Below are 11697 nucleotides of genomic sequence, written 5' to 3'. Positions count from 1 at the left end.
ATTGGCATGTTTGATGCATGTGACCCATGTTTGACTTAATTATGTAAGATACTGTGTATGTGCTTTTGTGTGTTCATGCGGGCATGTGAGAGAGAAACTAAATAGTACACTGTAGAGAGTCTGTAATTTGGGGGACTTAAAAATTTTAAGTCTCCTTTAAAAAAATTTTAAAGGAAATGGTAGAATTCAAATAGATAAATGTCCATGTATTTTCCTAGAGTGTTTATTTCTCCTCCCCCACCCTGTGATTTTTCCATACAGAGCGCCAAAGCAGAAAATGAGCCTGAACATGCATGCGTTTCCACAGATTCTCTCATTAAAATAGATAATTTAGTTAAGCCCAGAAGACAAGCTGTGTCAGAGGCTTCTGCTCTTATACCTGAGTATGTTGGTTTTGTCACTTAATGAATTTCTTTCTAGTACTTTATTGAGGTATAGTCACATGCAGTGAATGCTCCATGACTTTGCCTGTGAGTTCACATGGCTTATTACCACTCTCGGCAAGATGGAGAATACTTCTCTCACCCAGAAAATTGTTACGTGTCCCTTTGCATCCGAGATTTGTTCTCTTCTGTTCTGATTTCTGTTGTCATTGATTAGTTTTGCTTGAACTTCATGTACTTACACACTTTTTGTGTCTGGGTTCTTCTCAACATGTTTTTTATATTCATTCATGATGTTGAGTGTACCTATACTTTGTTCCTTTTTATCATTTATTATTCAGTTAAACATATCGCAGTTTATTCATTTTCCTGTTCACATTTGGGTGTCTTATAATTTGGAGCTATGAACGTTGTTGTATGTGCATTTCTATAGACATATGGATTCATTTGTCTTAGGTAGAAATACCTAGTTTTACGTAAAATTGCTGGGTCACATGATAAGCATGTGTTTCACTTTAAAATAAACTGCCAAGTAGTTTTCCCTAAGCAGTTGTACCATTTTACATTCCCATAAGGAGCGTATGAAAGTAGATTCTTAAAAACATTAAAATGTGAATTAACTAATAATTAGTTCTAATTTAGTTCTGGAGGAAGATGCCTGGAAGAAAAATATATGTTAAATACCTGCAGAATTTAATGTAAATTTGGTCATTTATTTTCTAATAGAAGTGAATAATGCATCTTGCTCCTTTTTCTAATAGGAGCAAAGAAATTCAAACCCTTTAAAGAAGGCGTTTGTAACACTCTTCTGTACGCCATTACTCTTGCTTATCTCACACCCGCTGAGTGCTTGCTGCCTGCCAGGTGCTAGAGTGGGCGGAATTGCCCCAGTCCCGCCTCCATGGCTCCCTGCTGGAGGAGGAGTCACAATCCAGTGACCACACGGGGCATGTTCCATTACAAATTGTGGAAAGGACTGGAGGGAAATGAATGGGAAACGTGACAGATGCAGCTTGGTCTGTGACATCTGGGGAGAAGTTTCCTGAAAAGGGACATTGAAGTCGAGGAGGTTAGGTGGAAATGCCTAGGTGAAGAGAGTGGGAACAGTTTCCGGCTGAGTAAAGGACATTTTTGGCCCTTGAGGAACCAAAAGACAACCTCGGGTTGAGAGCACACCTGGAGGGGTGAGGCTATAAAGGGAGGCGGGTAGAGTGCTGGGCGAAGGAGGTGGGTGCTTTTCTGGAGAGCTTTCGGAAGCCATGGAGTGACATGATCAGATTTGAGTCTTTTTTTTTTTTTTTTTAAACTGATCATGTTTTAATTATGGCCTAAAAAAGACTAATACAGTGAGCTTGAATCAGAAAAATTAAGATTCTAAATAAATTGCTAGGGAATTTCAAATCGGGGGTCAAAAAAATTTTTCTCTATATACAATATGATCATTAACAGACTAGTAAATCTTATTTGGAATGATAAGGCAAAAATAGTAAAACCACACTTTTCCTATAAAAAGTTACACATTATCTTCTGTGGGGACAGCTATCGTACATGAAGAAACAAAGAAGATGTGATCACTCTATTGCACACCCATGAACATTAGGGAATCTGGTCCTAGAATGATCTAGTTATCTTCTTAGATTTGAGTCTTTATAGAAAAATCCACTGGCTGTAGTAAGTAGACTAAGTAGAAGGCCTAAGTAGAAGGAAGCAAGGGCAGATACGGTAAAACAAGTCAGAGGCTGTTTTTAATCCAAGAGTAAAATGGTGTCAAGGAATATGAAGAGAGTGGACAGATTTGAGAAGTATATAGGAGGGAAATTTGTAGACCTCCACAATGGATTGGATAAAAGGGCATGGGAAGCTCAGGAAATACCAGGGAAAGATCAGGTTTGAGGAGCAAGATCCTAAGTTTAGTTCCATATTTGTGGAGACTGAGACGTCTTCGGCTATCCTAAGGCAGACAGTTGTGTTGTGCTTGAATAGAGAAGGCTGTTGCCCAGGGCTGAGTCAGCTCCAGCATCTGGGGGGGAGGTGGCGGGGGTGGGGGGTGCAGGGCCACAGAGCTTGAGGGAGTGGAGGCGAGCCTGCCACACGAGGAGTGGCCAGAGAGGGGAGAGGGGAGCCACAGCCAGCGGAGCGCTCACCACCATCCCGTGGTGCCGAGAGGCTGAGGCTGTGTCTGGGTCTGAGTCCTGTGTCCTGCAACAGCAAAGGCAGTGGCAGGCTAGGGTGTGAGTAGTCCAGGTCCAGTGGCTTAATTAGACCAGGGAGGAGAGCCAGGCTGAGAGGACAATGGGGATGAAGGCAGCACCACGGAGCATGGCTTAACCCAGCCCCCTTTATATGAGTATCTTGTTGGCGTCATCTTATTTTCAAGTAAGTTAGATGTTGCCATCACAAAACGATTTTTTAAAATGAGTTGTGAGAAAAAACACCAATTAATGTAACACTACATAATTTAGCATAAAAAATAATTTAAATTACTATGGATTTTAAATAGTTAACTGTTAAACCTATTCCCAAAGCAGGCAGCTCGATGGAACCCACCGTGGAGTTTATGCCCCAGAAGATGTGTATAGGTTTCTGCCAACTAGAGTTGGAGAATCAAGGACGCTGAAAGTCAATCTGCGAAATAATTCCTTTATAACACACTCGGTAAGCTGGACATGTTACTCTGGGTTTTGAAACAGTAAATGTGTTCAACCGTTTGATAACATTTTTCTCATGCTTTGAGACTTGTTCTATAGATATTATATTTCAGTCATAATGAGTTCATTTTCAAAAAATGCCTTAATACTACCGTATTTGGCAAGAAACTCATGGGAAATTCATGACTCTTTATTTGAAAGTCAAAAATTTTGTTTTTATATTTTAATTTTTAACTTTCTTTTTCTCTTTTCTGTCCTATCACACAGACATATTTCTGGATAACATTTGCTTTAATCAAAATTGAAGAGAAAATTCATTTTAAAATTCCCTTAAATGTATTTTCATTACATCAGCATTTGTTGTCTTACCTAATCTGATGGTGATGTCTAAATTTACAAAATATATCTTTAAAGAAATGCGTGGTATATTTTATGTATGCTAAAATATCTCATTTATATAACCTTATAAAGTGTTTTCTATTAAATTCCAGCTGAAGTTTTTAAGTCCCAGAGAGCCATTCTACGTCAAACATTCCAAATACTCTTTGAGGTGAGTTTTTCTATCATAGATTACAAGTGTTCTCATTGTGGTGCAGGACTTTGTTCCTTGGGAGTGAGGGCTCGTGAGGACTCCTCTGTTGCAGGTGCCCCCACCGTGCTCATGGCCAGCACCCGAGAGCGTTAAACACATGCATCTTCACACGCAGCAGAGGAGAAAAAGGGGCCTGCAGGGAAGGGGTCTGGTGACCGTCCACAGTGCATGTGGCAGTGTGGCAGCCCTGCAGTGTTGGGACCTGGTGAATGACTGCTCTCACCCACATTTTGCCAGCCACACAAATACAGAGAGCCTTAATTATCTTGCGATGAACTTACAGAGTAATTCCTGCTTAAAATGTTATTTTCACTGGTATGCTGAGAATCAGAGACTTAAATTTTCACTAATTGGGACAGAAACCTTCCCAGATGAGTAGGGAAAACTGGTGTTTTCCAGTTACCATTCTTCAAATATCCTATATTATTCTTAATTGGGGCCTTATTTTCTTGTCTTTGCTAATTTTCTTTTCCTATATAATGTACATTTAGGTTGAAATTTCAAATTGAATTATCACTGTTATTTAGAATTTAACAGTAGGGTTATGTTGAAGTCAACGCTGAAGAATAATTTTAACTTCATCTTTGACCTTTTAATTAAGCCACTTAATTATCGTAAGATCTCTCATTTTAGCTTTAGGGGACTGTTACAGAGACATGGCATATTCTGTGCAAGTTTGGACCACTGCAGACATTCTAGGACTGTACTAAGTTACAAGACTAGCAGTGCTGTGTGAGTGCTGGGAGGGTGACGTGGCTAAGGACTGTTCCTTCTGCCTCTTACCCTTTCTTTTCACTCTTTTATCTCTTTCTCCACCTCTTTCTCATACTATGTACTAGAAAACATGTTTATATACTTAAGGGCTAAACACCTTCTTTCCCAGGAGACTAACCTAAAGGCACAAACTGTAGATTTCAGTTCCGTAAATTCAGCAGTGACTATATCTAGAAAATTATCATAGACATAATCTCTTTAGGCCTCAATTTCCTTGTAAGTAAAATGGAGATACTAATGCTGTTGACAGCACAGGATTGAGGGATATGTAAGAGATGTATGAGTAACAGAGCCTAGACGTAGCAAGCATCAGCAGATGTTAGTGTCTTTGCTGCCATCGTTAAATCTGTCCTTTAGGTGGTCTTTATTGGCAGGACTCATAATACAAACCCCAGAGATTTTGCTGGAAATCACAGTTCACATCAGTGCTTCCTCATTTAATCCCTTGATAGAGTAGAAAGGCACAAGTTTATAAACCAACTAAATCCAAGTTTTCCAACTTGTGGGCTGTGTCTGAGTTCTGTTTTCACAGCAGTCTGTGTAGCTCCCCAGTTACTGTAGGTTGCCCCGACTGGTTTGAGACTAGTGATGTTGCAGTGTGGGTAATGATAGGGTGGTACGAGTAAAACACATGGTAGCACAACTGCAGAAGCAATTAGTTTATTCAAAAAGAGATCATTTAAATTTCTAATTGTAGTAACTATTTTTAGTAACTGAGTACAAATGTTACTGAATAAATTATCTATCGCGAACACTGTTATTATCTAAACTCAAATTTCATCATAACTGCATTATTCATTCTTTATTTATTCTCAGGCTGGTTCACATACCATATCTTAACCTGCTTTTTGCAGGTGTATATTTTTAAACACAGTGGATCAATGGAATAATTCTATGTAAACTAGCATACATCTGTCACAAATTGGAAGGACTTTAGATTTGTATTCCAAAGGGCTCTTTTGTCTTAAATGATTTTTTAAAAAACCTTCTAAAAATTAAAAAATTACCTTGAAGAGCCTAGTACCAACTTTTAAAATAACAGTATTTACATATACCACATCTATAGTTTTGGTAAAGAATCATTATTTAAAATAGCTGATTAAATTGCTTGTTAAATTGTTTAGCTTTATGTAGCAGTTTCTATTGTATAGCTAGGGAGGAGGCAGTCAAAACTGGCCTGGAGTTAAACATTCATTTTCCAGCTTCTATCATTGAATACATTGTGGTTTCAAATTCTCTTTTATTGTTACATTCTTTACTTAATTTGTTGTTTTTACAGATTTTAAAAAAATTATATTTCAGCCAAATGTTTTGGACCAAATCAGGTACCTTTGTGGACCGTTTCCAAAGAAAGAACCTAAACTGCTCCCATTACAATAGTGTTACAAGTGGCAGAGTCTGTTTCTGATATGGTGTGTAGGAACATGACCAGCCAAGCAGAAGAGATATAAGGGGAATTGTGGGTGGCAAATCCTTGTGTCCATTTGGGCTGCTATAACAGAAGATCACGGACTGGGTAGCTTGTAAGCAGCAGGTAGTTATTCCTCACAGTTCCAGAGACTGGGAAGGCCAAGATCAAGGTACAGCAGATTCCATGTCTGGTGAGGGCCCACTTCCTAGTGCATAGATAGACATCTTCTCCCTGTGTCCTCACGTGGCCGAAGGGGAAGGAAACTCTCAGCAGCCTCGTTGACGAGGGCACCAGTCCTAATCCTGAGGGCGTTGCCCTTGTGACCTGAGGATTTCAGCAAGTAAACTGGGGGGAGGGACACAGACATTTGGTTTATAGCATGTAGTACAGTTAGTTGTCATTTGACGTATTATAAACTTAGAGAATATTGACATTGTCTAAATTGAAATATAATTTTGATAATTAACATGGCAAGTTATTTTCGTATCAGCCATATTTATTTTTCATCATCTAAATTTTTAAACAAAATAGTAACTCTCTCTCTCCTGTGTGGACCTACCTGTATTTAAAGTCATTTTAATTGCTACTGCTGCTGCCCATGTAGATTCTGACTTCAGTATTATAGACATGATGGGAAATGATGCCTAAAACATTTTTAATGAGAAATTCAAGTTTTATAAATTAGACGACATTTTGATTAGCTTCAGCTTTTTTCTAAAAACTAGTTTTGAAATATAAAATGTGTGTTGCTAACCATTTAAAAGTGACATTTTTATAGAGGTGAACTTGTTGACTTGGAATTCCAGTGCTAAAAATTTTAAGCTGTCATAAAGTAGAGCACTGCTCTTGTGTGCAGCCTGGGTCATGTTAATGCCATCTGAAAGAACTTAGAAACGTGAGAAAATATTTTTAAATTAAGCAAAATTTGGACAGTTTAGGTAAGCTAGCATTTTAAATAATATCACAAGATAACATTTTGTTTATACTCTTCGAACATTAAATTTAAATCTTTTAAAACTTTTATGCTTAGAAGACAAATTTAACAGATACTTTTATGCTTTATTAGTGGCAGATACTTAAGTTATTCTGATCATGATGAGTTTTCAGAAAGTGTTAACATCAACATTAACATGTATATAATGTTTACATTATGTAAATACATAATATAGATTGCGGTATCAGCTTTAATAATGCAACTCATTGTAAATTTGGTAAAGTATGAATAAGAAAGTCTTGTGTGAAGCACTAATTTTGTGCTCTGTTTAGACAATGAAACTCTTGGTCATAGGAAACTTTTCTCTTGTGACACATCCATAGGCTTAAAGGCGATGTACAGTAAGGTGACAGATGGCTTCTTTATGACAGAGAATGAGCCGTGCCCACCTTGGAGAAGAAGTAGGGCAATAGAAGCAGATCGTGCGGGAATTTCACTTGACAGTTTTTACCCCAGAGCTGGAGTAGTGGGTGCTTACTGTAGTATTGAGTGTTTTTGTATTTGTCCAGATGTTAGACACTTTGACTTAGGACAGAGGCTCATAACACATAATGGCCAGATGAAAACACCAGTTAGCTTTTCCTGGCAGGTGGAACAAAAATCTCTGTTCTTAGAACCCTGAGAAGCAATTCCCAGCCTTTCGTGAATCGCAGTTTTAATGCATCCAGATCACTCTCTGATCTATGACACCATTAACTGCGCACTTTCAAAGCAGCAACATGACTTTAGTTATCTGTCGGGTACATGAAACGATGATGACCTTACAAATACGCGCACCTTTCCATGGCCACTGGGAGTGCCTGCTGGGCTGTCTGTAAGCCCCAGCACTAGCACATGACGTGGCACGTGCCCTGTGGGCTAGAAACTGAGGGCAGCGTGCGAAGGCAGAGGCACCCCCCTCGGAAGTTACAGGGGAGAGCACGAATGTATGTGGGGGATATTTAGCCCCCTTAAAATGACAGATTATAAATAAGGAAAAGTTGCCAATGGTTTTTCTGTGAAGGTTCTTTTTTTGGGTTCTAGTCGATCCTTTCTGTCTTGCATTTATATTTTTTGAAAAAGAATTTGTTCATGTTTCCACTTAGCCCTGAAAAGCCTCTTTCTCTTAACCTATCCTTTTATACACGTCTAATGCCCGCTGAGCTGTTGCAGCAGACGGGTTTACCTCTCCGTGCCCTGGTGTCCTCACACGGAGCGTGCTGAATGACACTGGCGGGCTCTGTCTGAGCCGGCAGGCCCCGCCTGTGCAAGTCACAGCCGAGGAACAGCGTTACCTGCGAGCTGTTGTGCCTGCTCACCAATTCATGGGAACCAAATAGTTTGGTACTTTTTTCAATTTCTTTGATAATGGTGGTACCTTGGATATACTAGTGTGCCAGCTTTTTCCTACAGAAAGAGTTCCTTTTAAATTTTCTTCAAAAAGGAAGAAAGAAAAATTACAGTTGCTGGAATTTATAGGCTCCACTAAGCTCCTTCCAAGCAGGTGGGGCCCGTGCTAAGTGGGGCTGAGTGTGCATAGCCAGTGGCCTCTCTGCTCTCCGGACCCGTTTCTGCTCGGCCTGCCCGTGCTGTCCAGTTAGTCATTAGCTAGTGAGAGGGTTTGAGCCCCATGGGGCTCAGCAGACCTCCCTTTTACCTTTTCTTGTGTGTGTGTGTGTGTGTGTGTGTGTGTGTGTGTGTGTGTGTGTGTGTGTGGAGAGAGAGAGAAAGAGAGACAGATTAAAACTGTTTTTTTTGTTTTTTTTTTTTTAAAAAAAAAGATAGGGTCTTGTTCTGTCACTCAGGCTGGAGTGCAGTAGTGCAATCATAGCTCACTGTAACCTTGAACTCCTGGGCTGAAAAGATCTTCCCACCTCAGCTTCCCAAGTAGCTAGGATTATAGGTGTGTGCCACCATGCCCTGCTAATTTTTTAATTTTTTGTAGAGACAGGGCCTGGCTATATTGCCTAGGCTGGTCTCAAACTTCTGGCCTTAAGCAGTTCTCTCACCTCAGTCTTCTAAAGTGCTGTGATTACAGGCATGAGCCACCATGCCCAGCCTAAAGCAGTTCTTAATCACAGTACAAAGTACTGCTTTAAATGTCCTTCTTGCCGGTAGTGTTCTATAGCTATATCAAACTTCATGGCTCTTTCTAAATTGCATTCCAGTTTATCCAAAGTGTCTGTAAGTCTGAAGTAAATGATATATTTCATCATTTTTAAAAACACTTTTTCAATTGAATATAGAATAATTCTATATTCCATAATGAAATCTGCTAATAATGGGCTCTTCCAGAGATTTATTTTGGGATATTTTATTATTTTCAGTAATTCATAAAGTATAAAGCCTTCTTAAATTGGCAAATTGTACTACATTCTTCTGAGTATTGACATGTCAACATGAAAGAGAAAGTTGTAGTTAATGCCATGGGCTAGGTTTCATTTTTTAAAAACACGTTAGCTTTGACATGGTAAAATACGTACAGTGTATTTAGAGAAGTAACCCAGAGTTTAAATAAAAATAGAAAGATATCTTTGATACACACACACACACACACACACACACACTCTGTAGATGTATAAGGATATGCGTATCTGTGCTATCAGTTATATCCAAGAAGAGGGCTTCTAAAACATTTTCTAAATTTTAAGCCTAACGTGCTGTTCTGCACCCAGAAGCAGACACTTGTGCTGGGTTTTTATCAGGAAAGATACTGGAAACAAAAGCATTTTTCACTTCCAGTTGCCAAACTTTAAAACGTGTGGCTCTAAAATGAGACTAAGGGATGAAGGATCTTCCCTATGAGAAAAGTCTAAAAGCTCTAGACTTTCACTTAAAAACAATCGAGACTGAATGTCGATGCCATCACATGGGCTGTGCACGAAGCGTGTGCAGTCTCCTTCACCACAATAACAAGAATATGTCTCGAAGCTCTTGGACATAGCTTTATGGACAAAAACAGACCCTCCCCCCCAAATACTACTTTTAAACCTACCTCTATTGAAAATAAAGTTTTCAGAAGAGTTTGGATGAAAGTTTCATATGAATTTTAGAGCAAAAACTGCATAGCCCTGTTAACGAGAGGATGGGCAGGTTGTTTCAGTATTCTTTCCAGTGCGGTCCACTGCCAGAGCTGAGGGAAGTAGGGACGTTCAGGGTGTTCTCCGACCCTTTCTTGGGTGGATAGCTACAAAGCTCTACATACAATAGGTCAGACCTCGTATTTCCCTTTTTCTGTATTTGTGGGATGGCCAGGAATATAGAGATACATACGTATGCAATACTGTTTTAATTCAGTTGTAGATTTTTCTCTCCTTTGTGTCAGTTGCTTATTAAGTAATAGCATCAAAGAAATTAGAAGTAAGTTGAAGCCGACCGTAACTTGACTAGGCTCCTTGATCAACACCTCTGCCTGGTGTTGTGCTGACGGTGACAGGCGGTCGCTTGTGGCTGTCGCCAGGCCGCTGCCATGTGCCTTTCTCTCCACAGAGCCCAGCACTACATCAACATGCCGGTGCAGTTCAAACCCAAGTCGGTGGGCACATTCGAAGCTTTACTTGTCATTCAAACAGACGAAGGCAAGAGTGTTGCTATTCGACTAATTGGTGAAGCTCTTGGAAAAAATTAACTAGAATACATTTTTTGTAAAGTAAATTACATAAGTTATATTTTGGTAACTTCATTTTTCTACACTACAATGATGCTTTTTGTATATATTTTGTATGATAAATTGAGTATGTATAACTGTAGATTTTTTTGTTTTTAGAAACTAATACTGAAGACTTGACTAAAATATCATGTATCTAGCCTGCAGTATTGTACTTAACTTTTATAGGAGAGAAGAAAATTCTATTTTTGCATTGATTATGATATTCTGAATAAATATGACATATATTTTAATGTGGTACATCCAGAAATTTTCCATTGAACTTGTCATTTTCTATGGTGTCATACAGAAATTAGAATATCACCTTATTCTGCTAATTATTTTCAAGCTTCTGGGTCTGTTCTGTGATTTTTTTCCTCCATTGCGGTTTCCTTTCCCCTAAGAAATTCCTTCTCTGTTCCTTCTGTATTTTAGTTAGTTCCCCAGAGTAGAAAGGACAACTTACTTTCAAAGCTGTTCTTCTCCAGACTGGGGGGGAAGTCTTCATAGTCTATGCAAATACAGTAGAGAGATTGATATATTTTTAAATGTCATTTATTATAATTAAAGCTAGACAGGACAACTGCTCCAGAATCCAGTGTAGAAGGGGCAGGTCCCAGTGGGACACAGGGTGAGGGAAAAAGCGGCAGGTTCCTGAGGGGCCAGGACACCCCTCCTGTGGTGCGGGCTTGGGCCTTGGCAAGCTGGAAGTAGAGGAGGCAGTATGGTTTTACCAGGAGGGACGTGGTGTTCACTGTGTTTCTGACCATTGCTGGTGAGTCTCCCAGTGAGGTTTTCTGAGCCCGAGCTAACAGCCTTCCCCTTTGGAGCAAAAAAATCCCAGATTTGTGTAGTAGCTTGGGGTGACCACAAGTGGATATTATTGGTGGAGCAGAAAGACCTTGGGGTTTACAAAAAGCTGCCTAGGTGACTAACCCGATTACAGTTAAGACCAGTAATTGTGAAGTTGATAGAAAATCAAATCCTTTCTTTCCTCTTCCTCTTCATTTTAGTTTTGCCTAGAAATTCTTGCTTAGCAAATTTGTGAAAACATTTTTTCCACGAGTTAAATAGGTAACGCTCTTACTGATCCTGCCTGACTCCTGTTCTAGGTTTTGTGCATCGAATGTGAGATGACTTCATGCTTGATTGTGTATTTGACAACATTCAGCCTCAAAAATTCTAGAACAGTGGTAATTCATTTTTAAAACTGTCTGCCATGGTCTTTCGATTCCTAAGGGTCGTGATACTTCTAATTCCATGTAATTAT

The 11697-nt window shown here is 39.3% G+C and overlaps 1 protein-coding gene across 1 annotated transcript in view; it reads left to right on the top strand.

Annotated features, from left to right (window-relative positions):
- The window catches only part of CEP192 (centrosomal protein 192kDa), a 150089-nt gene extending 139680 nt beyond the window's left edge, over positions 1-10409 (top strand). The window contains exons 40-42 of the mRNA XM_012649963.1: positions 2912-3038; positions 3523-3581; positions 10271-10409. Coding sequence (XP_012505417.1) covers positions 2912-3038; positions 3523-3581; positions 10271-10409 — 325 coding nt within the window. The remainder of the gene's footprint in view (positions 1-2911; positions 3039-3522; positions 3582-10270) is intronic.
- Positions 10410-11697: the final 1288 nt, after the last annotated feature.

The sequence above is a fragment of the Propithecus coquereli genome, unplaced genomic scaffold, assembly GCF_000956105.1.
Source record: "Propithecus coquereli isolate 6110/MARCELLA unplaced genomic scaffold, Pcoq_1.0 Scaffold308, whole genome shotgun sequence".
NCBI classification, from domain to species: Eukaryota; Metazoa; Chordata; class Mammalia; order Primates; family Indriidae; genus Propithecus; species Propithecus coquereli.
Note: the sequence above shows the minus strand (reverse complement) of the source record. Positions and strands in the feature narration are given on the sequence as shown.